Source organism: Mus musculus, chromosome 7 (genome assembly GCF_000001635.26).
Source record: "Mus musculus strain C57BL/6J chromosome 7, GRCm38.p6 C57BL/6J".
In the NCBI taxonomy this organism is placed as follows: Eukaryota; Metazoa; Chordata; class Mammalia; order Rodentia; family Muridae; genus Mus; species Mus musculus.
Genome location: NC_000073.6, coordinates 75848259 through 75874650, shown reverse-complemented (window position 1 = coordinate 75874650; position 26392 = coordinate 75848259). Strand labels below are relative to the sequence as shown.

The 26392-nt window shown below is 52.1% G+C and overlaps 1 protein-coding gene across 4 annotated transcripts; it reads right to left on the bottom strand.

Moving 5' to 3' along the window:
* Nucleotides 1–517: 517 nt before the first annotated feature.
* Nucleotides 518–26313, bottom strand: Klhl25 (kelch-like 25). 4 transcript variants are annotated; one of them, XM_011250832.3, is made up of 4 exons: nt 26178–26290; nt 11622–11734; nt 7510–9314; nt 518–1953 (listed from the first exon to the last, which is right to left on the bottom strand). In XM_011250832.3, exon 3 carries the CDS (start codon nt 9301–9303, stop codon nt 7534–7536), a length of 1770 nt encoding a protein of 589 aa, XP_011249134.1. In that variant the 5' UTR covers nt 9304–9314; nt 11622–11734; nt 26178–26290; the 3' UTR covers nt 518–1953; nt 7510–7533. The 4 variants fall into 4 exon arrangements, with proteins under 4 accessions (XP_011249134.1, NP_083928.1, NP_001116252.1 ...); NM_029652.1 differs by lacking the exon at nt 11622–11734 and having other exon boundaries at nt 521–1953; nt 26167–26313; NM_001122780.1 differs by lacking the exon at nt 11622–11734 and having other exon boundaries at nt 521–1953; nt 26178–26313.
* Nucleotides 26314–26392: the final 79 nt, after the last annotated feature.

Sequence of the window (26392 nt, the reverse complement as noted above, 5' to 3'; positions counted from 1 at the left end):
AAGGCTGTATGCTATGCCATGTGCTATGGCAGAAAGGGTACCAAAAATCCTGGCAAGGTGGACCACATGAGTGAGGGAACAATGTGGAAGGCCGATAGCCCATCTGAGGGGACTACAGTGTGGGAGACTCAGGCTGAGGTAGGAGACCAGCTCTGCTCTAGGCTGCCATCTATCTAGCACATACATACTCCTGTGTTTATAGTTCAGAGTGGTAGGAGGACAGTGGCCCATAGGGCATTAATGTAACTCATGAGGACCAAAACGGCCCCTTGTGGTACTGTGACCCAACAGCCACTGGCTGGGTGAATCATGATCAGCTTCACATCACTGATATGGCTTGCACTTACCCTTGGGGGGTCCATGGTGCACAAGCCTGGTCTACTGAATACAATTGTTTTAACACAGGGGCTGGGGGGCGGGGCGGTGAGCCTCCTGCAATGCACAGGCTACACACACAAACAGGCAGACTCTGGATCAAGAACTCAACATAGCCATGGCAGAATCAGAACCCAAAGGAGATCAAGAATGTCCGCACTTTTATTAAGTTAGAAACTAATAAAAGCAACACCCATGCTCAGGCAAGCACCATGGCTAGGTCCTCTGTGCTGTGCAGACCGATTAGTGCAGATGGCATAGTCCACAGGCCAGGAGCCAGTAATTCTCCAGCAAGACTGTCCCTGAGGTGGAATGGGAAGCCAGCTGGACCTCAGATGAGGGCCAGTGTGTGACTAAGTCACCTACGCCAGCAGTAGTAGGCTGAGCTGTGAGGACCTTGAAGGCTGACCAAACTGGTCTGTACTGCAACTCCACTTCCGTCCAGATCAGAACCCACTCTGGATGCTCCGTCCTGATGCAGTAATGGGAAGCCACCAACGATGGAACACTCCCCATCCTGTGCCGGAAACCAAGAGCACTAGACAAACAAGGGATGAGCCTGGTATCCACACTGGCATAAGAAGAAAGTGTCTCCGAAAACCTAATGCCGGGGAGACACTGGGGAGGAATCCTTGAGAAACACATTTGGGAAGTTTCTTCGGATCCTTCTTTCTGAGCTCAAGGAAGAAAATCAGACAGGATTCAGGCTGCCAGCTGGTGCCAAGGAGGATAGCAGGCATGATGGGAGCCTTGGTCCTAGATCCACAATGACAGCAATACAACCTCTGTGCAAACTGCAGTGACCGTGGGAGTCCCTCTGCCATTCGACTCATGACTGCCCTCTTATGGAGCAGGCAGGACACAGGACTAAGGCAGGTGGGTGTCCAGAAAAGAGGCCCAGTACTACTGGCAGGTATATCATGCTGCTCTTCTGTGCCTCTAAGGAGGGCAAGCATCAGACCCCTACCAGCGCTGGGGGACCTAGAGTCCTGCTGGGGGACTCTTAGCAGTGTCTGGCTGGTCACAGGCATCTGCCCTATGTCCATGGAAGCTTCCCAGAAGTCGCCTCTTAGGAGGGGGAGCTAGTGCTTGACAGAGGGCACACAGGCCATCTCCCCTTGACCTTAGGGGTCTGGTACCATCTGTTGATGAAGCCTTGTGGGTACCATCTGAGGCCGGGTTGCCCTGGGGGTTCTGTCCCTTATAAAATATGTCTTCAGTTAGACTATGCTCCCTGATGTCCAGGAGACTATGGAGAAACATTCCCACCTCCCACAGGCAGCCCTACAGTCAAAGGCTGTGCTGCTGGGCCAAGGGACCCCTGCTCTTCCCTGGTAGCCATTGCCAGGCCTGGGTGACAATCAGCCTCAAGGCTCTGCACAAATGTCGTTGGTTGCTGGTGCCAGCCCGTGCCTCTGGACGCTTCTCTCCACACGAGCCGCTGCCAGCTTTGGACACCAGAGCACAGGTGACGCTGGAGAACTTCATTTCTCTGCCTAGAGTTAAGGACAGCTTGAGCTGCTGCCGCCTGGGGCTGGAGCTGTCAGCTTCTGGCCCAGGCAGGAGGAACCACGCAGTCTGTGGGATAAAGCAGAGGGAGACGATGAAAGCCCACACTGTCCTCACAGCCTGGCCAGACTCAATAGCCCCCAGGGCTGGGACTCAGGCTGTGACACAGCTACCCGTGTAGCCCTCCACAGTTCAGGACCTAGAGCTCCCATTTGTCACCCAGCAGACTGTGCTCCCTCTGTCTGTGACTCTAAGGAGCCTCTTTATACAGGAGACCCAGGAGCAAATGCAGCTAGGCTTCATGTGCCCTTGAGAAACTGCAGACTTACGCAATCACGTGGTGATTGCACCGGAAAGTGCTGAAGGCAATGGGCGACTTCTAACACTGAAACAGGAGCCAGGACCTTTATTTTTATTTAGGTGTGGAGTATGGGAAGAATTGATGAGAAGATGGGAGAACAGAGGAACATAATGACCCTGTGAGGAAATGCAATGCTTTCAGAATGTAAACAAATGTGGACCAGTGAGATGAAAAAGGCTCAGGAGGGGGCTGGATAGGTGGCTCAGCAGTTGAGAGCACTGACTGATCTTCTGTAGGTCCTGAGTTCAAATCACAGCAACCACATGGTGGCTCCCAACCTGTAAGGAGACCTAATACCCTCTTCTGGTGTGTCTGAAGACAGCTACAGTGTACTTATATATAATAAATAAATCTTTTTTTAAAAGGAAGAAAGAAAAAGGCTCAGGAGATAGGCAGAGTCTGTGGGCTAGGAGGGAGACAGGTATGATGAAGGGCAGGTGACAGGCTGTGGACAACAAGAGGCATGCTCTTTTGTGACCTGGACAAAAATCCACCACAGCCTCTAGATGCCAGGCCATGGGGCAGGGTTCTGCGGTGTAGTGGTTAATGAGGAGAGACTGTCCTTTTGGCCATGAACTCACACCCCCTGCTGCATCCTCAATCACTTAGAGGATCAACAGTTGCCGTGGAAATGATGGTGGAAATCTACCTGCCCGGAGAAGGATTCAGGAACCAGTCCCCACTTCCTCCCCACACACATAGCGCCCCCCCCCCCAGCCCGCTGAAGGCTTCGTGGAGAATGTTCAGGAAGCAAGAAGCAAACAGTGATTTATTTACTGGTGATCACTAATACTGCTGAACCCAGGCCACCCTAGCCTAGTCCTCGGCTGCCCTAAGGAGGTTGTGGCTTAGCATTTGAGTCTAGAAAGTGATAGTGGCAAAGCTAACATCTCCTGAACTCACCAAGTTCAGACAGCCTGCAGGGCTGGCAGGGGCTAGACAGGAGTGCAGGTCTAGACACACCTCCCCCACAAGGTGGCTCTGAGACAGAAAGGAATGCCTGTGACAGGAAAAGAAACACTGCTCCCATCTGACTGGCTAGAGGTGCTCCTGGGCTCATGGGCTCACAGGCTCCGTAACTGAGCTGTGTCTTCACGCAGGCACCGCAGGAAGCAAAACCTATGTAACCTGTCCACTGGTGTGCAGTAGTGAAACCCCCAATACCAGGGAACTTCCTTAGTTCTGTGTTTACAAAACATTACAGCAAAACTATATGCTAGTGCTGAGGCTCTGTGGAAGCTTTCCATCACTGAGCTGTGCCCCCAGCACTGCTACAGTTCCGAGAGGCAGGCTGGTACTGATCCACAGGGGGTCTGTCATGCCCAGGTCCTCAATGTCCTAGACACTGGCAGGGTCCTGAGGTCCCTAACAGTCCTAAAACACTCGAAGATTCTGAACCCCCGTGGCACAGACTGCAGGCCCACCTGATCCCACCTCAATGGCACTACAAAGAAATAAACAGAGCAAGGACTGGGAGGGAGTGGGGGCTGGGGGGAGGGAATGTGTGTGTCCCACGGCAACTGTTGATGCACCAAGTGATTGAGGATGCAAGCGGGGGATGTGAGTTCGTGGCCAAAAGGACAGTCCCTCTTCATGTGTGTGTTCCACCAGCTTTGCAAGACAGGCCTAGCTGGCAGGAGAGTGCCACGGAAGGAAAATGCGCATACCAGGACCCACCCAGCACTCCATATGCTTACAAGTGTAATGGTTGGTGGGAGCCGTGCTGCCTGGCTCCTGTGAGGGCTCCAGGTGAACGACTCCACGTCAAGGTCTTAGTCTATGTCCCTAATTCTGTCCATTTCCTCTCTGTAGCCTGGTTTTCTCATCTGTGAAACACGACCCTGAACAGTAGACTCAAGCTGTGTTCTGTAGACTCATGCTGTGTTTTGTCTGCACTCCAACACATGGCAGGCCTTGGCAAAACCCCACCCTGCCCGTGACTTGATATAGTCTCTACCTGTGCTTCTCTTTTTCTTCTCAGGTCTGACACAGGCACAGGTGATCATTGCATGATGGACACCACCAAGATACTCTCCTGCGAGCAGGCCTATCCATAAGAGCTGGAGGAAGCCCTCGGCCCTACGCTGGGTGTCTCTTTGTAGTCATATTAATTAACAGGATAAAGTGAGTCAGCTTTCCGCCACAGTGAGAGGTTGGTTGGTTGGTTGGTTGGTTGGTTGGGAAGCAAGAAGAATGTGGGAAGTTGGGCCTCACTTAAGTAGCTTTGAGGAGGCCTCAGAGGAAAAAAAAGAGAGAAAAGGACGTGTCCAGTGTGTGTGTGTGTGTGGTGGGGGGTTCCCATCAAGGCTTGAAATGGGTGCCTGGAATGGAGAAAGCAGGAATGGGGGCAAGAGGGAGTCCCTGGGGCACCGAGCAGGGGCTTCAGGGACTACTGTCTGGAGCCCATAAGGATGGACATAGTAGATCTAAAAAAACCAGGCCCAGGGGGAGCTTCCAGGGATGGGGATGGTGGCACTTCCTGCCAGGACCTCCCTAATGGGTACCTGGCAGAAGAGGTAGGTTACCTGGGTCAGTTATTGAAAGGGGACAGAGACCAGCTGATGGGTTAGTGCCGTGGCATTACCGGTGACTCCCCTACTGTCCCATGGCAAGAATGCACATGGAGGTAGCAGGCATGCTGTGTTTTGGCCCCTTCTGCCCTTGACTCTTTTAAGGTGCCTGGCCCTCTCCTATACTGGGCCATCCCACCTCCCATCCCACAGGCCATGGAGGCTGAGGAGTGGAGAGGGCGCCCAGAAGTGCCAGGCACGTGCTACAGGCCAGCTTCTGCTCCTGCTGCTCTGCTGTGGGTCTGCCCTTGACCTGTGGGGAAAAGCTGACGAGAGGAGCCTTCGGAGAACAGGAACACTTCTGGATCAGCCGTGGAGACAGAGGCCAGGTCTGTCCAGATGGAGGAGGAAGTACTGGGTGGCCAGACTGCTGGGGCCCCCGAGAACTCAGGAGGCCTAAGTCCGTGGGGATCCTCATTGCCATTTTGAAGACATGTACTGGGATTGAGTGTGGCTTCCTACATGAATCTGAGGTTGACTCCGTCTGTGCCTGCTTCCTCATATAAAGGAGGCTAGTGACTAAAGTTTGTCCAGAACTCAGGACACTAGCTGTCCTAGTCACATGGGAGTGACAACTGTAGGGACAGGCCAGGGACCAAAAAAAAAAAAAAACAAAAACAAAAAACAAACCTCACAGCATCTGAGAACTGTGTCTAACACTTTCCCTTTTCCCAGATGAGAACACTCAGACTCTGGACTCTGGGAGCTAAGCCTGCCCAGGATCAAGAAGCCAACAGGGTGTCAGTAGCAAGAGGTCCTGAGCCTAACCCAAAGCAGAGCAGCTCCTAACGATATGTGCAGGACCAGGCTCAGCCTAGCTGCTGCTCTCACAGGGCAGAGACACAGTAGAGCCTCTGCCGGAGAGGGTAAGGCACCTGGCCACTTCCTGGGGCAGAAGTAGGTTCAGGCTCCAGAGGCAAATAGGGTCATGGACATGAGTGGCCTCTCAGCCCCACAGGTGACTCCACCCACAGGTGACTCCACTCCACAAGTGACTCTACCCACAGGTGACTCCTCCCACAGATAACTCCACCCCACAGGTGACTCTACCCACAGGTGACTCCTCCCACAGGTGACTCCACCCCATAGGTGACTCCACCCACAGGTGACTCCACCCCAGAGGTGACTCCACCCACAGGTGACTCCACCCCATAGGTGATTCCACTCCACAGGTGACTCCACCCCAGAGGTGACTCCACCCACAGGTGACTCCACCCCACAGGTGACTCCACCCACAGGTGACTCCATCCCACAGGTGACATTGCATTCAGGTCACCAATGACAGGAATAGACAATTAGTAGAATGCCATTATCCCTTTGAATCTTGCTCTCCTCAGGACCTAGACACTGCTAACTTCCTCTGGGAGGAAAAATAAAAAGTCTTAGGAGAGTCAAGTCTCGTTCTGACTGCTCAGGAGCCAGCTGCTCGTGCTTAGAGCTGAAGCAAGCTGCAGAGATTCAGCAGGAGCTGCCTCACTCTGAACTCAGCTCAGTCCACTGGCAGGCTCAGCTCAGGAGCACTGCTTCCCGGTGCAGGCTGACCCACAGGTTCACAGGCCGAGGATGCTCGCCAGCTCCGCCCTCTACGCCACAGGAGCACAAGGCAGGAGGCCGGCGGGGAGGAGGAATCGAGGTTCCTCTTACAAGGCCTCCTCACTTTCAGCAGGCCTGTACCCCCACTCTCCCTTGGCCCTCGGGAGTCCGCCCCCCCCCACCCCTCACCCCCCACCACCCACCCACCCACCCCCCCGCCATGCTTCGTCCCCAGAAAGACTTTGAACTGGAGCAGGAGACAAGGTCTAGTATTAAGCTGACTGTTCTAGGACCTGGCCATAAAACCTCAGGCTCCTACAAGCCAACCATGCCGGCCACTCCCGAGAACACACTAGCAGGCTGGCCTCTCTCATAGTAAAGGGCAGCACCAACACAGACCTCACTCTGCTGTCCCTTCCCAAGCTCTCTGCCATATAGACCTGTCTCTTAAGAGTCTCACCCATGGGGGACGGTGAGATGGCTCAGCAGTTAAGAGCACTGAGATCAAATCCCATCAACCACACGTAATGAGACCTAATGCCCTCTTCTAGTGTGTCTGAAGATAGCTACAGTGTACTTACTTATAATAATAATAAAGGGGCCAGAGTGAGCAGGGCCAGAGCGAATAGAGGTCTGAGTTCAATTCCCAGCAACCACATGATGGCTCACAACCATTCGTACAGCTACAATGTACTCATATACATAAAATAAATAAATAAATCTTTTTAAAAAAGAGAGAGAAAGAGTCTCACCCATGCCTCTGCTCCCCAAAGAACACCCGATAAGTCACTTGCTTCTCCTTCAGCCAGACTTGTGACTTCTTATGACTTTATTTACTCACAGCACTGACAACAGCAGCGGGGCTCACAGACACCTGTCCTGTGGTAGGCCCCGTCTGAGGATCAGAACAGCCACGTCACTTCATTAGACCTCACTTCGTCAGAATGGCTGCTGGTTTACATGGGCCTTCATCCCTCCACTGCACACAGAAGACAGACACTACCTCTCCCACTGACAAACCCATAACTGGTAAGATATGAACAGACCGTCTGTCCCTAAATCCCATTACCCTGATGCTCATCAGACCCTCCCTGGGAGATGTGATAATCATTGCCAAGAGCAGAGATAAGTCAGAGGGTTCCAGCCCTCCTGAGGGCTCACCTGGCTGGGCTCCAAAGGTGCCTTTCATGCAGGCAGATGCTTCCAGGTGCTAACAAAGGCCGTGGGAATGAGAGAGTAGGGCACAGTGGTGATGCAGTTCCATGTGTCTGAAGTAGGGTCATAGCAGTCCAGGGTCTTACACCTCTGGGTCCCAAAGTAGCCTCCCACCACATACAGCTTGTTGCCTGAAGCCACGGCATGACAGGACATGCGTTTGGCTGTCATGTCCCCAATCCGCGTCCACTGGTTGGTCTCACAGTCGAAGCGGTAGGCTGAAGCTGCTGTGTACTCTGTATCACCTCCCATGATGAAGATCTGGCTGCCCAGGACAGCGGCGGCTGTGTATCGCCAGGGCTGGGGACACTCTGCTTTGATTGTCCACCGGTTCTCCGAGGGGTCAAAACACTGGACTTTGGACACCATATCTCGGTGGATGCTGGTCCCTCCAAACACAAAGAGTTTCAGCTTGGCACTCACCACTGCAGCATTGCTGACACCGTCTCTCATGGGGGCCACCATAGTCCACTTATTATCCCCAGGGTCATATTTCTCTACTTGCTTCAGGGAGACAGAAGGGGAGGCAGGGAAAATACCTGCTAGGGATGTATGCCCCCCCACCACATAGAGACAGTTCTCCAGCTCGGCTGAGCCATGGCCAAAGCGGGCAATCAGCATAGGGGCGGCCTTAGACCATTCCTCATGGACAGTGTCATACACCCAGACATCCTTAGAGACTCCATTCTCAGAGCCCCTGCCTCCAGTCACATAGACCTTGCAACCAATCGCTGAAGCACTGAACTCCTTCCGGGGGCTTGGCAGATCTGCCTTGGGGATAATCTCCTTGGCTTTGTGGTCCACTTGGTAGATCTTGTCACACATGAAGGTCTGGCCTCCCAAGATGAGCAGTGTGTGACCTGCCTTGCGAGGCCGGGCAAAGGGACTGGTGACCACACCATCATTCAGCAAGATCTTGGTCTTGCAGCGGAAGGCCTCGTCTAAGATGAGCTTGGTGCACTCGTCCGCCATGAGGAGGGCCTCTCCAGATACGGCATTCTTCAGGCAGTCTGAGGGCAGCAGGGCCAGTCGCACGTTACGCAGGAGCAGGGGCAGGTGAGCCTTCCTCTGCTCTAAGTCATGCTTCACCCACTGCAGGATGGCCTCAAAGACCACGCGCTCATCCTCAGTCTCCAGCTCATCTCTGGAGATGAGGTCCAACAGCGTGTCCCTAGAGAGACTGTTGAAGTCCTCGCTCTGCCGCACCGTCTCAAAATGCACCAGGGACATTCGGCATGAGAACTCGTAGAGCCGTCGGCACTGGTGGGCATCAGACAGCACCATCATGCCAAGGCAGTTGGAGGGGGAAAGATTCTTCTCCAGGAACTCAGCAGCTGCATCCCGGACATCATGGAACTGCAGCATGTCACCAGCCTCTAGTAGTGACTCCGCGTTCTCCTCATTGATGACGATGCGAGAAGAGTAGGCAAAGTCCAACAGCAGCTCCAACACCTCGGGGTGCAGGTTGTCCTGGAAGTTGACCGTATCATCCCGGCTTTCCCGCAGGCCGTGGCTGAACATGGCCTCAAAGTATCGGCTGGAGGCAGCCAGCACCGCACGATGGCAAGGAAAGGCTCGGTCACCAGCCCAGAGTGTGACATCCGTGAACATGCAGTGCTTGCGCAGAGTGTTGAGGTGGGCCAGCACACAGTCAGGGTGTGAAGCCTTGTGGAAGACTGAGATGTTCATGGAGCCCGTGCTGCTCCTCGACTTGCGGGTCTCGTGAACACTGACTGACATCGTGTACCAACCTGCAGGGGGAGTGACACTGATCAGTACCAAATCTGCTGCCTCCGGGCCCTCTGAACAGCAAGAAACCTTTTCATGCTCAACTCCAGTGCCCCACCCTCTTCCTCTCCTCTGTGGCAGTTTCCAGGTCAAGTGTCCTAGAATTGCAGGGAAGGACTTCAAGGCTGAGGTACTTGAGGTACACCCAGGCAGTGATGCTCAGCAAGAACATATTTCCAGTCCCACAAGACACAGGTCAATGTGTGGCAGACAGTTTGTGATCACCCTCATTAAACAAGTCAATCTAGCTGGGTATAAAACACAAGCCCATGACTGCACCAGTGCCACAGATCACCCCAGACACCAGGCATCACACAGATCCTCCCACCGTCAGCCCTTTATATGCTCTTTTTTTTACATACACTATTATTCACTTACATAAGCCAGGTCTCAGTGTACAAAGTGCTTGCCTAACACCCACAAGACCCTAGCTCCAGACCCCCATGCCACAAAAACAAGACACCCCCTTTCCCTGAAGATTAAGGCACATAGCCTGCTTTACATTAAAGAATACAAAGGAAGGCAGGGGAGATGACTCAGCAGTTAAAACTACTGGCTGTTGTTCCAGGGGACTTGAGTTTGATTTCCAGTACCCATGTGGCAGCTCACAATCCTCTGATGGCCTCTTGCAGACCCCCTGACCATGAACCCGGAACAGACACAATACATGTGTGCAAAGCACCCACACACTATGAAAGGGGGCTGGACAGGTCCCTCGGCAGCTAATAGCAGTGTGCTGCTCCTCCTGGATCTGGCTCTCAGGTAGCCCAGCCTGGGTACCTACACTCATGCACACAGTCCCTGACATAAGCACTCTCATAAACATTAAAGAGAGCTTTCTTGTCGGCAAAGTGGCACATGCAATAAATTAGCACTTCGAAGGCAGACACAGGCAGAACTGGATCTCTATGAGTCAGGCCAGCCTGGTCTACACAGAGTTCTGGGACAGCCAGGGCTACACAGAGAGACCCTGTATCAAAAAAGACACTGTCTCAAAATCAAAACTACAGTTAATAACAGCTGTTATATATTTTCTGCATAAACATTTTGGATTTTTTTTTAACATGTTGTGTTTTCCTGAGACCAGAATGACCTTGAACTCAGAGGTCAGCTTGCCTCTGCATCCTGAGCTATGGGGCTAAGGATATGTGCCATTTTACACTAAGCCAATTTTTATTAGAAGATTTTGTTTGCTTGAAACAGGGTCTCACTCAGCATCTTCTGTGGTGGCCCCTGGAGACTGAACCACAGGCACAAGCCACAAGTGGCTCTTCTGGAAAGTCTGAAATCCTGAGAGTGAGAATAAGATGAACCCTGTGTCAGTTCCATGGCTCAGGGCTCACACCTCTTGCCCTGCCTGCACCACACATCACACACAGCCTGACACAGCTGTGGTCTAGAATGAACGGAGAAGCAGGGCTTGGTAATGCACAGATTTCCAATTCAGGTCAGCAAACGTTCCTGCCTGCAAGGGTAGCAAGGCAAGCTAACACTCATCCCTGAGCTCACAGGGCAGGGCATTCGCACTTCCAGGACCTGTAACACAAACAGGTGGACAGCCTAGCTTCCATCTGCTACTGCGTCAAGATCAGCTGTGCTGTGCTAGCCTCTCCTAGGCATGCCCATGACATCATACCCCATATAGATCAGTGAGGACACAAGTGAGTTCTCCACACCGGCTCACCTCCCCAGCTTGCCTGCACACAAAGTTAGGAAGGGAGGGAGGTAAGAAATGCCTTAGAATGGGCAAAAGAGCACAGACTTTGTTTTTTCCATACAGGGCTTCACTGTGCAGCTCAGGCAAGCCTCAAACATGCAATCCTCAGCCTGTAACTGCTGAGATAACAGGCATGTGAAACCACACCCAGCTCTACCCCAACCCTATGCACTCAGCACCTGACAACCCCACATTAGCCTCCATAATTGATAACCAAGTTCCAGGCTGACTATAGTGGGAACTGGGAGTTTCACACATGGATGGACACCATCAAGACTGGTACTTTCTCCACTATAGAGGGGAAATCCTGGAACAGTTCAGAACATGGACCTCACCCGGCCTTTCCCAGGACAGCAGCTCTGCCTTCTCGGGGACAGAACATGGCAGGAGAGAAAAGCTTAAGGTCTCTGAAATCCAAGCAAGTATAAAGCAATATTACAAAGGACCCTGCAGGGAGTCCTGGTCAGAAAGGGGCCAACGGGTCAGTGCCAAGTAACCGAGCCATGCTGTGCTTACAAATTTTTAAAGAAAGACCGGGCATGGTGGTACACACCTTTAATTCCAGCACTCGTGACACTGAAGGAGGTGGATGTCTGTGAGTTCGAGGCCAAACTGGTCTTCAAAGTGAGTCCAGGAAAGGCAAGGGCTCGGATAAACAGAGGAACTCTGTCTCAAGAAAAAAAAGAAGGAAAAAAAAGGAAAGAAAGAAAAAGTGAAGAGGGTGTGGAGAGATGGCTCAGTGGCTAAGAGCAATGTCTGCTCTTCCAGAGGTCCTGAGTTCAATTCCCAGCAACCACATGGTGGATCACAACCATCTATACTGGGATGGGATGCCCTCTTCTGGCATGGAGGTGTACATGCATGCAGAAAAATCAATAAGCATAAAATAAGGAAGTAAATCTTTGAAAATAAACAAATGAGAACGTAACAGGTTCATTGCTAACTCTTCACGAGTGGCCTCGTCCTTTGCTCCCCTTGCCCCGCCCACCGTCCCTCCTGCTGCTCCGCCCTCTCCTTCAGGTGCTGGCCCACACACACACACACACACACAGGGAAAAGTAACTGTGGAAGGAAGATCTAACACTGGCTTTCTCTCCACTCCCCACCCCCAGTGACACCATTCCTGGGCATTTCAAGTATAACTTTTAATCCTGAGACCCAAATACAACCTTTTTTGGTCAGGACCTGTGAGGATACACTGTGTCAGCCAACGCCCCTCAGATGGCAGTGTCTTGGCAGAAACACACACTTGTGGTAATCGTCATCTTACTGACGCCACTTTTGGGTCACTCCCAGAGACCCAAAGAACTGTCACCATGCCACCAGTCACTGGGTCAGAGGGAAAACCCGTCCATGGCACTGCTGATTAAGAGTCTGCCCTGGAAGGACACACATTTCATTCTTAGCTCAGGGGCCAAAACCAGTCCCACAGCTTCCCTGGCCAGAGAAAGGCAGGAGTAATCTGCCATATGCCCCAGTAGTCCTGTAACTCAGATGAGAGCCTGCAGTGCAGATAGAAATGTTGGCAGGCAGCCCTGTGTGCTAACCCATCTAACCCCGGGCCTCAGCCTCAAGGCAATCCTATCTGCACAGGTTGGGAAAGCAGGCAGAGACCTTAGCACATTTGCCCAAAGGCCCACAGGCACTGGGGCAGAACCAGGTCTCTGGCTTAGGTCCCTACAACCTCTATGTGAGCCCAACACAACAAGGCTAGGGAAGGCACGCCACTGGACTCCAGATTTGACATACTTGCCCTGAACAAGGTTGGAGAGGAAGGCCTTAGCCTGGCATGTCACTAGATTCAGGAATCAAGACTGCTCTCTCTGCACAAAGCAACACCCCTTCTCCCCCAGGCTCTATCTAGTTAAGACAAGGAACACTCCATTGTGTCCTGTGCCCCAAGACATCCATAGCAGTAATGAATCCATATCTATCCTGAGCTCGGTGGCAAGTATGGAGCTGCCTCGGGTCACTGCTCTCTGTGTGTGTCCAAAAGTGCTGCCTTAGGGACAGGATAGGCCAGTTGCCCAGAGTTGTCCACCAACCCAAAAGGGTGTATGGAATTGGCCAGCTGCTCTCCAATGCCTTGCATAAAAGCTGTTGGATCCACATGCCCAGACATACTCATTCAAGATGCTTTGTGCCCACCTCTGCCTGGGTCCTGCCTAGAGCAACACGCACACTCAGGAGCTCTGCCATAAAGGACAAAGCAACAGTAATGAGTAAGATTGAAGGTGACAGCCCCTAGAACAATATCCCTGAATCCTGGCATTTCCATGTAAGTGAGTGCAGAGGCAGATAGGGTGCTGCCCCTACTTAGGGGTAAAATAGTCCATTCTTAGACATACAAAACACAATGACAGCATTTTCTTTCCTCATATAAGGCAGATACCAATGGACCCAGGGTATTAAAATGTAATGGGGGGGAGGGCACTGGCTGCCAGGTATCCACCGGGCAGATCAGAACCATCAGAACTACAGCTCCAGTGGCCCCAGTGCCTTCTTCTGGGCTCCTCAGACACCAGGCATGCAAGTGGTGCAGAACATGCCTACAAACCACCCAAACAATTATTCTTCTAAGTAATAATAGGCTGTGACTATAGCTCAGTTTGCAGAGGGCTTGCACACCAATGGCCCTGGATTTGATGTCAGCACTTCATAAATTGGGATGTGATACCATGCACCTGCATTCTCAGAAGACAATTTAGAGGCAGCAGGATCAGAAGTTCAAGGTCACCTTCGGCTACAACTAAACTATCAAGTTTATGTCAGAATGATGGCCCAGTGGGTTAAGATGCTGGCTGCCAAGCCTGATGCCTAAATTTGATCCCCAGAACCCTCATGGTGGAAGAAGGGAACCAACGCTTGTTAACTTTCTGATCTCCGCATATATGAACACATACACAAATATACGTACACATACACAAAATACATAAATGGTAAAAACTAAACGGCATAGGGAAGGGGGGTGGGAAGAGGCAGCAAGAACAAGTAAAATTAACCACAGATAAACATTTCTAACTGGTTATAGTGGGGCTGGGCACATGGCACAGGTAAACTACCTAGCCCCATGGAAAACTCATGAAGACTCAGATCACAGCCATTATCCCCACTCCGTCATGCCGGTTTTAACCTCCACCTCACACAAGACTCTTCCGGAATCCGTTCTCAGGTGTTTGAAGGATTTGTATTTTCATGTTTACACCAAATCCAAGTCTCATCACTTTGGTGGCTGTTTTCTCCTGAGATAAATTCTTGGGATAAGAAAGACAGATGTATTGCATTGTATTGCAAGTTCCGTGTGCCAGGCCACGCTTCTGCCATGCTTCTGCTGTCCCTACAGCAAAGAGGCTTCTTCCAGCCCTGAGAGCTAGCTAGCACAGACTCAAGGCCATCAGGGCAGGCAGCAGCGGGTACTTAGCTTGCACACACCACCACCTGCTCCCCTCCACTGTCTTGGGCCCAGATCTCCATAACCAGCGGTAGCTCCAGATGGGAGCAAGGCCAATGGAGAGCACTCCAGCCAGAGAAAAGCAACCTGAGCTCTCTCTCTCAGGTTCTCCCCTCTGACGCAATCATTTCCTTCCTCTCACTTAGTCAGCGAGCCTGAGAAGGAACAGTGCACAGTGCACCGCCCTACACACAACACCAGACACTCTGTAGGGTTGTAGGGCTCGCAGGTTCGTGGATACTCAGAAAGAGGCTGCCTCTCCAGCAATCTGGCCCCACAGATGGACTCATTAGGAACACACTGGCCTGGATATTAAAATCTATGAGCCTCCTGGAGTAAGGGCGATACAAGCGAGCAGAAAACAATAAATGAGATTAAAATAACTGGTCATGTCCCTGGAGAGGATTGCCTTCTGTCTCCATGAGCCCTGGCTTCCATGAAGATCATGTTGCCAATCCCAAAGAACATACACGCTCCAAGACTCAGCTTGCATACTCACTCTCTCTTAATTAAACATTTATATGTATTCTTATCTTTGGAGTTGGGAACATATGTGCCACGAATTGAATGTGGAAACCAGAGAGCAACTTGCAGATACTGGTGGGTCTCCATAAACCATGTGGGTCCCAAGGATGGAACTGTGGTCTTCAGGCTTGATGGCAGCCACCTCACTGGCCCCCAGCTTGTCTAGGAGCACAAGGAAGAAGGCAGCCAGCACCACCTCTTAGGAGATCAACCAGGTCCCCTTTGCCTCACCCAACATTTCCAGTCCTAGCAATCTTCCTTCAGTTCACTCAGACAGGAGCATCCACAGACGGATGAGGTGTCTCCAAAGAGCCAGGAGCCTCAGTGCTCACGACGGGTCTGATAGCTACCTTTGCATGGGTCTCTGCGGTAAAGTAGTACTACACACCTTCATACACACGTGAGAGCGCGAGTACGCATGCACACACGCACTCACACACACTCCTGGGGGGGGGGGGGCAAGAGGAGAGAGAGAGAGAGAGAGAGAGAGAGAGAGATTTTCGCATAGGCAGAGTTGCTTTCCATAAATCAATTTGAAACTTTCTCCACAGCGCTGACTGGCTGAATTCTCCTTGCTGTAGGCTTCAGTCTGCTAAGATATGTGATGCTGATTACAGGACATGAAAAAACGTCAGTCTCACCCAGATACAGCCTCTTCGGATAACCAGGGCCACTCTTCCCTGAGCAGTGGCGGTTTCTTTATGTGCCACTGAAGTGTGGGATTTGACCCGTATCAATGAATTTTGTACTCTGCCACATTCCCAGCTTCACCTTGACTGCATCCTTTACCGAGCAGGTTCTGTAACCTGGTGCGTGGGTCACGTGGAAGACACTGGCTCCCTGTGTTGTGCACCAGGAGAAAGCTAGCAAGGCAGGCGATGCCTCAGCATTACTGGGAAAACTGTTTTGATCTGGGGGCCCTCAAGGGAGCTTCACCCTAACAGTGGTTTGCAAAACTCCTCCATATTAACCACGCTTTCTCTGGAACCTACAGAAACTCCAGTAGGGATGTGTTGGAGGGGGATAACTGACACGCACACACCCAAGATGGGACTGGAGTCAGTATCAAGATCAGCTGAGCCCGGGACCTCCCGCATCCAAGCACCATGAGCTGTGAGCCTTGTGGCCCACACTTCTTCACGTTCTTCCTCCCCACCCCCAGCCTGCAGCACCTGGCAGTCACTGGGCTGCCGGAATCCCTCAGGTGCCCTCAGATGCCCAGCAGGTCCATTGCTCCTGTCACTGTCAGAAGTCTCTCGCCACAGCATCAACTCCCTCTCCTCCTAAACGACAGGCTTCCCTCAGCAAAGGACAGGACCATGCTTTGGGCCTCACAGCTGACATTTCCTGGTCTCTTCAAATTACAGACATATGCATACTTACAGCAAATACATGGATGCCCATAAACAGCCCCTCAGTCATAGATGCTTGCACACGTTCAACCTCTCCTGCTCAAAGGCCTTCAATGAATTTGGATGTTCAAGTCTTATTCAACCCGTTCTCTCCTCTCCAGATCTACAGCCTACCCCAGCTTTTTCCCCTCCCACCCTCCCTCTCAAGTCCCCCACACACACAATCCCTCTGCCTCACACCCCCAGCTTCTTGGTTGTTCAGCACACCTTATACACAGTAGAGCCTGAGAAAACCAACTCGACAGGCATTTCCAGACACTCACTATGCACTGCACCCATAGCAAGAGGGGCATCTGTCTGTCTCTTACATGAACACACCCTCTGTTCTGCTGGAGCACAGGGACCTGCTTCTGACAGCCACCGTGGCCTACTGTGCTTCACTCTGTCTGCAGCTCCAAGGGTGGGATTCTGTGTCCCCTTTGTATGTGCTAGATGCTCAATAAGTCCCATGTCAGTGCTATCCACTGGAGTAAGAACGGACATGTCCAGAGGCCTATTGTATACCTGCACGGCAGGCTCCCACTGTTGGTCATGTTAAGGTATAATCAGTATGTTTCACACCTACATTTTAAAAACACATTATTTTTATGTGTATGAGTGTTTGTCCCTGAATGTGTTTATGGACCGCCTGCTTGCCTGGTGCCTTGGGGGCCACAAATGGGCATGAGCTTCCCTGGAACTGGGGTTTACAGATGGTAATGGGCAGCCACGTGGGTGCTGAGAGCCCAATCCAGGTCATCTGCAGGGGCAGCAAATGCCCCTAACCACTGAGCCATCTCTACCGGCCCCATGTTTATTCATTTAAGCCAGGTGGTTCACACATACATTGCCAATAATTGAGAGGCAGAGAATCAATCATTTAGTTCTGGGCTAGCCTGGGCTATATATTAATTTAGTGGACAATCTGAGCTAAGAGTGAGTCCTTATCTATAAACAAAATGAGTCATTTTCAGTTCTCCAGTGATGCTCTTGGAGGGTGGTCCGTCCATAAAGCACACAAGCCCAGCAGGGGACACCAACCTCAAGCAGCCTGACAGAAGAGCTGTGTGACAAGTGCCCCAGCTCCAAATCCCAGGCTGATCAAGATACCTGGTTTTCTCATCTGGAAAACAGTAGTAGTTAAACGTGTGTCCTATCTTTGAGCTTCTATCCTGTAATTAAACTGGAGCGTGTCAAGAGCCCGGCAGTGGGACACACTAATGGTTCAGTCCCCTGCCATCACTGCCGCCAGCTCCTCCGTTCACCAGCAGCACTAGCCCTGGGCAGGCAGAATTCTCAGACAGAGCCCCTCATCCCACTGGTGGTCTTATTCTGTGGAGAGGTGGCCCTACATGACAAGGTTACAGGTGCAATGGCTGATCGCCCTGGGATGATCATGGCTCAATTGATAAAGAGCTCAATGCAGGCATGAGGGCCTGAACTGCATCCCAAGACCCACATTAAGAAGCCACGTGTGGCCGGGCGTGGTGGTGCACGCCTTTAATCCCAGCACTCGTGAGGCAGAGGCAGGTGGATTTCTGAGTTTGAGGCCAGCCTGGTCTACAAAGCGAGTTCCAGGACAGCCAGGGCTACACAGAGAAACCCTGTCTCGAAAAACAAAAAACAAACAAAAAAAGCCATGTGTGGGACGACACACTCTCAGCTCTCAGCCCTAGTGAGGCAGAGACAGGTAGAACCTGGGGCTCATTGGCTGCTCAGCCTAACTTATTTGGTAAGTTCCAGGTCACCGTGAGGTCATATTTCAAAACCACCAAGGTAGACAGTGCTTGTTTGACACCCAAGGTCAACAAGCTCTCACCTCGCAGGAACCCACATGCGCACGTACCCTCACGTCCACACAGTTGCCCTTAGGGTGGACCTAACCTCAAAAAGCAAAGCAACGACAGCTTTCTAGGCTGAGAAGACAGAGTGCTCCGTCAGTAAAGTGCTCGCTAAACAAGCCTAAGGCCTTGCGTTTGATCCCAAATCTTATAAATTAGGCACGGTGAGAGACCAGCGTGGCAGTAGTGGTCTCCTCCTGTAATCCTACAACCCGGGAAGCTGGGGCTGGAAGATTGCTAGTTTGAAGCCAGCCTGGGCCACCACACCCAGTAAAACTTGTCCACCACTTACTTTTGGAATTTTCCACTTGGTATTTTCAAACCACTTGACCTCAGAAAAGTGAGTGACGCTACAGAGAGTGAAGCTGAAGATGGGGAAGGCTACCCTGTAAGCCCTAGGGGCCCTCGAGACTGAAACCAGGAAAGGCAGATGGAGGATTTGTCCAAAGGTTAAGGGACAACCCACTAGGTGCCAACAGTTCTTACTCATCTCTGTGCCTTGCACTTAGCAGAGTAGGTAGCATCCAATGGGAGCTCAGTAATTTTAATAAAGCTCCAACTTCTGTCCCCTAGGCTCCCTCCATAGCTGCATGACACCCCCCTTCCCCCCCAACTGGCTTCACGTGCAATTCCCTAGAGGAATTCAGCAAAGGCCTCTTTTATACTTCAAAGAAAACTGCCGGGCTGGCATGTAGCTAGTTGGTCCTGTTTGTTTAACATGCACAGAACTCAGGGCTTGATGGCCAGAGCTGCATGGACAGAAAATGGGGTCACACACCTGTAATCTCATTCTTTAGGGGGTAAGGGCAAGATGATGGATGTTTAAGGTCATCCTTGACTGCAAAGCATGATAGTATGAGACCAGCCTGGGCTGCATAAGACCCAGTCTAAAAAAAAAAAGGAAAAGAAAACTGTAGACACAAGAAGTCACTGAGCAAGCCCCCTGTATGTCCGCAAACAAATATGCCCTGCTTTAGGCATCAAGTGACTGGTGTGCAGTGTCTCCTGCCTCAGTCTCGCTGCCAGGCAAACCCTGACATTTTGCCTATAATTATATCTTTCAAAAGAAAGTCCTAGTTGGGTTGATAAAAATAGCAACTACAACTTCCTGCAACACAGACAGCTACACTGTGGGTGCTTCCGCCTGAGAGGAAACCTGGCGACCCGGCCTACTACTACTTGGGGCCAAGCCTGTCCACAAAGCCTGGGGTGACAGCAGACTGGGGTCCACTCAAAAGCTGCTTGGGAGAGTGCTGCACTCCCTTGCCCCTGTCCCAAACACCCAGACTGGGGAGGGGTCCGTAACTGCAAAACATCCTTCAGCCCCCTCCCCTTGGGAACTATAGCAAAGACTCTTCGGGAGGCCTCCCACTAGAGCATTTGGGGGGCCCCACTGTCCCCTCTGTTGGCACCTGCCCATCCTCTCTGTCTAATGTCTGTTTCTAAAGATCAGGTTGGTGGTCCTAATGGGTACCGGCTCTGGGGCAGAGTTATAAGGTCTAGGGCAGCAGTCACAGCCAAACTGGATGCTTTGGATGCTGCTCCTGAAGGAAGGGAACACAGACACCAGGGAAGGTCTGGAGGAGCCTGGCCAAATGTCCCAGCACGGGCTGAGTTCCAGCAAGAATGCACTCAATCAGGCATCCAGGCTGTTCATACAGCCTTGCTATCCTGACTCTTCAGTCACAAGGTCTGTAAGGAGACCATGTGCAGAGCCTGGCTTTCAGCAGTCTCAGATCTACCTCTCGAGTCTCCAGTCTCCACATTCTCTGTCTCCCAGTCAAGTATCCATTTGGTACAGCTTTGGCTTCTTTGCCCCAGGAAAACAAAGAACCTCATGGTAACACACACGATAAGCCACCTGCTATTCACCTAGGCAAAGCCACTTGTCACTAAAGATACTGTTTAGAAGTGTTCCCACTCAGGCGTACCTCCCAGCCGTTCCAGAGCTTCTGAGCTGCAAAAGACCTTTCAGGAATGCTTTCTTTCCCAAACAGAGCCCAAGACAGCAACCAGGGAACAGGGCTAGGCAGGGATTAAAGGGCCTCATTTCACAGATGAGTGCACACAGCCAGGAGCTTCATTCAGCCCCCAGCTGAGACCAGGAGACCAATAGCAGGCAGAACCCTGATCTTCTGGAAAAGCCGAATCAAAAGAAAAAGCCTGAATAAACTAGATAGCTGACAGTATTTTTTTTTTTTTTTGGTAAGGAATGAGATTGGCATTTTCAGCTAAGCTTTAAAATGTGCATAATATCAAGCATGGAAGAAAAATGTGGAGAAAGGCACTTGGTTGGAAAATAAGCAACTGCGAAAGGCTTATGGCTTTAATAGAATGTAAACCTGCCATACCTGCTTTTAACGATGCCTGATGACAGGCTCCCAGGACTTCATTGGATGTCTGGGGAAATGACCACCCCAAGGTTTCTCATTAGAAGGCAGTCTGAATGCTGGTAGTCAGACTGTGGTTGGACTGATATGTAGCCATGAAAAGAGACAGAGCTCCCCTTTATCCAATGACAGAGGCTGACTAGTATTGCAGAAGGTCGGAGTACAGAAACATCAGACTCCACACACAGTCTCTACCTGGAAGCATAGAGGCAGACTTTCACACCATAGTGTTTTTCTATATTGTTCATGTATACAAGAAATATAACTTAAAAGCACAATGTTTTCCTTGGTCTCTTCAGAACAGACCTTCTGTGGAAGCCTGGCCCCATGCCTTGTACGCACGCCATCCCAGCCTTTGAACTTTACACAGCCTACCTAGCACAGCTCTCTGGTTCAAATGTCACCAGAGAAGCCTCCCCCAACCACTTTGTCTCCATAGATGCTTCCTGTCCTGTTCCCCTTCCTCAAACCTCCCAGGCTACCTTCCCTGCAGCCCTTTCTGAGGTGGCTGTACTTATTGGCTCTGCCTTCTGTCAGCCCCCCTCTGAATGAATGGGAACTTCGGGAGAACGGGAACCACCCTGTTCTCTGCTGAATTCCAGAACCTGGCAGAAAACAGATGATGCAACATGCTCACTGGACACATCTGGAAAATGAGACTAACCATGTCCACTTGCTCTCCTCTCCTGCATGGCAACGGCACTCTCAACAGTATAACTCGTACCCTAGCTAAGCTCTGATCACTGACTACCAACCCCGTACCCCACAAGCTAAGGTCCTCTGGAAACTCTTGGAGCCCAACCTCCCTCCACAGTGTCGCCTACAAGACAAGCCACTCAGAACAGCACAGCACACCTTTCACAGAGGCGTGCACAGATAAAAGGGCTTACTACCCAGTCTCTCAGGCCCCGTGGGGAGCTTCTCTCTGGACTCTGTGTGCTGCTACCTTGGCTGTCTAGAAAAGGGCTCTGTGCCTCCTGACCCTCACCCCTACCCAAACAAAAAGGCCTAGCTATGCACATCTGGCAAGCAGTTCATCTTGGGGTTTGAACAAGAAGAGAATCTCTTTATCTTAATTAGGAGATTAATTCCACTTGGCCTAGATTGATCATTGTTCTGACCCTTCTGGGTACCAACAAGGACGGGGAGAAAGAGCTAGGCATTGTTTCCCCCCCCCCACACACACACACACCCACATCCCTGCAGTCTACTCCTGCCCACAAGGCTGAGGTGGGTGGGGTGAGAGCCAGGGAGATGTGGTCCTCCTCAAGCTGTGCTGAGGCAGCCACAGCTCTCCCACGGCCCTGCTCTGCAGGAGGAGCCATCCAACTGGTCTTGCAGGCATATCCTTGCCAACGCCTGGCACTCTGCCTCCTCCTGCCCCCCTGGGCTCCCTATAATCCCTTTTGCTTCTCTGAGCTCTTTGTCCATCTCTCCCCCTTGGCTCTGTGCCCAGGAGACATCCCAGAAACTAGGGAGAGGGGGTCACCCAGATCCTCCCGCACTTGATGTCCAGTTCTCTGCCCAGGACAAGCCAAGGGAAACCTTGGGAATGAGTCATCTGCCTGGCACCCTCCTTTGAGCCCATGCCTACTCCCCCTGGGTCTACACCGGTGCTTCCCTGACCCAGTTTCACAGAGCAGCCCCGCTGAGGAGCAGTTATGGGACTAGGGGAGGCTGGAAGGGAGGAGGGAGAGCCCCGTCCCTTTGGAGACCTCAGTCTCCACTCAGAGATAAGGGAGCTGAAAGCTTGTGCTTGGAGACCTTATTCTACAGGTGGAAAAAGGAAAGACCCTGATGCCCACAGCGCCCACCCAGCTCTCGATTTCTGCATTGTCTGACACTGCCTATCACAGGCTGATTCTCCAACTCCTCCTGCACAAGGCCCGACTCGAAAGCCTCACAAAGGCTTAGCATTGAGAGCTTGCAAGAACCTGGGACATGACAATGAAAGAGTTACAGGAACACCCTGGAAAGCATCTACCTGAACCCACAGTGGCAAGGGGATCTACATACAGTTACTAGGCAGTGTCCTTCCTACAACAGCTTCCAGGTCTGAGGGCTCCTACTGTGGGCTGAAGGTGGAGGTAGCCTCAGGCCTCGGCTGAGCTGAAGTAGAGTAACCCTACAGAGTCTACAGAACTTGGGGGCAGATCAGTGTGGATGGAAAAAGACTCAGGATTTTATGAATTCCTGGAAAGTACAGTGCAATTTCTCAGTTAACATGTTTGACACAAGCTCTCACTGTATAGCCCCAGCTAACCTCTGCCTAGGAGTCAAAATGCTGGGACTAAAGATGCGCACCACCACACCACCACACCTAGCTCTAACTTGGATTTCTAAAACCACAAAGCTAACAGGTTTTTTGAGACAGGATCTCACTCGTATCCCTAACTGTTCCGTATCTGCCCGCCCTGGCAGCACTTTGAGTTCTGGGATTAACGGTGTTTATACCCTAGCACCTCTCTGAGACAGTGCTGTGTGCTGTGTGCTCCCCAAGCTCACCTTGAACTCCTGCTCCTCCTCCCTTCGCTTGCCAAGGGCTGAGCACAGGTGTGAGCCTCGCTGCCTGGATTGATCCCGGGCTTTATGCACGGCAGGCAAGCACTCGTCAATGAGCACATCTCAGCCCAGGGTACTGTCACTTAGAAGAACAGGACACAGTTGCTTACCTCTTATCATCCAAGGGGGAACCAAGGCAGGGCTGGGGAAAGGTTTAAGAGCAAGAAAGAGATTAACACCTCCATGCTGTGTCAGGAGGACAGAGCAAAGGGGACAGGGAGGTGGGCACGAGCAGCCCACTAGAAGCCAGACACCATTTCAGGATGAGCTGTACAGTGCAGGTTGTCACCTACACCCTCCTCCAGGAGGCCTCACAGTGACACGGGCAGCATTTGAACCCAGGTCAACCAGAGCCTGAGCTCCTTCCACTCACCCTGTGCTGAAGGGACTTAAGGGGCAGCCCTGCCAACCTCAGAGTCCCTTTCTGTCCCTTTAGTGTCTGCTCCCAAGTCCTAACAAGCCCCAGAGACACCTGGCAGGGCAGGCAGGTGTCAGCTTCAGATGTCTTTAGAGCTGGTGCCAGCAGAGGGTTCTCAGGGCATGGGCACGGTTGCTGAGAAGGAGAAAAAGCCTGCAGTGGCAGCCAGACAGCAGCAGACTCATCACAAGTCCTGCTGGGATGCGGTTTCTGTACGCTGGGATGCTTAAGTTCTGCCTCTGCCTGGCCATCCTCACATAGCTCCCAAGTGTTTCCTGGCCTCGAAAAGGATTCACTGGCAGATCAGCAAGGCAACTCAATTATGAAATTTACCACATTAGAGGACTTACTGCATTAGCATTTCAATCGGCCAATTCATTTGTGGCCCACCACTGTTGGCTTGTGCCAGCTCTATAGGGGTGTGTGTGTGTGTGTGTGTGTGTGTGTGTGTGTGTCCTGCCCAGGGCACACTGACACTGCCAGCTAATAAAGAACTCAGGGCCCAGGCAGTGAGCTGGTGAGCAGGAGCCCCCAGAAGCTGCTGGGAAGCCAGGTCCTCCAATGAACCTGGACAGCTGCCCATCCTAGAGCTGGCCCTGGGAGAGTGTGGATGGATGGCTAGAAAAAATGGCTGCAACCAGGGCATGGAATGAAGGTTTGGTAGGCTCATGCTGGCTTTCCTTTTCTCTCTCCAAGAAGCCTTCATCCTTCTCTCCAGCTTCCTGTTACCTGCTCCCTGGGGTTCTGCAAACTGATGTATCAAGGTCCCCATCCATGAGCCAGCACCTCCTCCTTTCTGAAAGCAGGGTCTCAATATCATCTGCTCAAATGATTAGTTTGACTAAAGCCGTCTCTGCATACATAGCAAGCTCACTGCTCCAGGCCGCCCTCCTCCCTCTAAGACAGGAAGGATGCATTTACTTTACAGCGCACACGGGGGCATTTCTTTTTGTCTTCCTACTTTTCTCTCCCTACACTGGTGGCACAGGCTTAAGATGCCATCAACAGGAACTGAGCCACCGTGGAACACACAACTTGCACACGGATCCTGCACCGCTGCATGGCGCAAGGAACCCAGTTGCAGTTCGATGCCCATGAAAAAGATTTCGTCTGTCCATCCTCCACAATTTTTTTGAACAATCTCCCTGGACTGGCTTGCTGATAAAGGACTCAGCTGAAATATCAATAATTACAGGGCTGGGACAAAAGTGACTTTGCCCATCTCCACAGACAAAGCCTGTGATCTCCACAACCCTGTCTTAGAGGGACCAAATCTACTGTAGGATAAGAGCACCGTGGGTCCTCCCTCCTCTGTCCCCTGACACAAGCTTTCAGCAACACCCATAAAAAGTCCTCCCAGCATAACTGTGCCGCTTATGAAAGAGGCTCAGCAAACTAGAGGGTCAGGTGCCAAGTGCCCCTCCCTCCCCGTCTTACTCCAGGGGTGAAGAGCCCAGACATCTGGCATACCTTGTCCTGCCCTGAGCATGGAGGGAGAACTAGTGCCCAATGAACCTTGGCCAAAGCAACTTGGCCTCTGGTCTCCCCAAAGTACAGATGAACTACAAAGCCCCCGAGAGTCCGCCCCTCCCCCCAACTTCCTGTGCTCGAGTCTCTAGAAAGTCTCCCAGATTGGTAAGGTGGCACTTGCTTATAAACCCAGCTCTCAGGAGACTGGGACCAGAGATTTCATGCTCAAGGCTGGCCTGACGTTTATAACAAGACTAAAACCGGGAGAGGAAAAAAAGAAAAAAAAGTAAGACTGTGAGAATCCACTTTGAGGTCCTTGAGGCACTTGCACCCAAGTGTCTGGTGCCCCAGTAGGCACAATTCCCGAGTAGGAAAAAGCTTCTAATACAGCTATGAAGGAGACTAGTCCAGTGGGGATTTGCAGACCACAGCGGAATTCTCGCGCCAGGGCAACGCATGGGAGGAGGGGAATGGGATGGCGGGGGGAGGGGGGGGTGGACTACTTGCTACGGCCCTGCCAGATCGGCCACCACCTGGGTAGGTAGGGGCGTATGGCTCCGGGAGTGTCACCACTCTCCCTTGATAGACAACTTTCCAGACAGGAAGGACCCTATGCTGCGGGCCACACGGCCAGGCCCTGCTGTCTACTCTTCCCTGGTTTAACCCCTCGGCCCTGGCTAGGTACAAGCAAGTCGCGGGGACCTTGGCTAGGTGTGTGCACAAAGCTGCACGGTTCGCATCCTCGAAGACAAGCAGTTTCCTCTTTCTAGGATCAATAGTAATTTTTTTAAAAAAGAGAATCAGCGGACTCAATGAATCAAACACTCCCGGGAGAGGGTAGCCGCTCCTGCGCGTAACATCCGTTTGGAAAACAATTCATTCCCTTGGCGGGAGCTCTGAACATAACAGTACGGGGTCCCCAAGCTCGATCGAGGGGCGCTCCCAGGTCAGCACCCACTTCCCCGACCCAGTGAACTGGGCCTGCGGTCCTACGCCCTGCCCGGCGATCCTCGAGCAGGATCGCTCGCTGTCCCGGTGACAAGTTCCGACCTGATCCTCACCGTGCGGCCCCACAGGCTCTGCAGTCCCCGCCGCTGCCGCCGCCCCCGGCCGGCTCACCAGTCCCGGCCGCGATCCCGTAGCCGAACCGCACGGGCGCTGCCAACAAACTAGTTTCTCCGGCCTTCCCGCCCCGCCTCGCGGCCCGAAGCGCAGCAACCAATCATAAACCGCGCCTCTGTGACGGATGGGTCGACTGACCCGTAATACAGTCGCG

What these genes read in the sequence shown, in the direction of transcription:
- Klhl25 (NM_029652.1), bottom strand. Translation starts at nt 9,303, where the DNA reads ATGTCAGTCAGTGTTCACGAGACCCGCAAGTCGAGGAGCAGCACGGGC.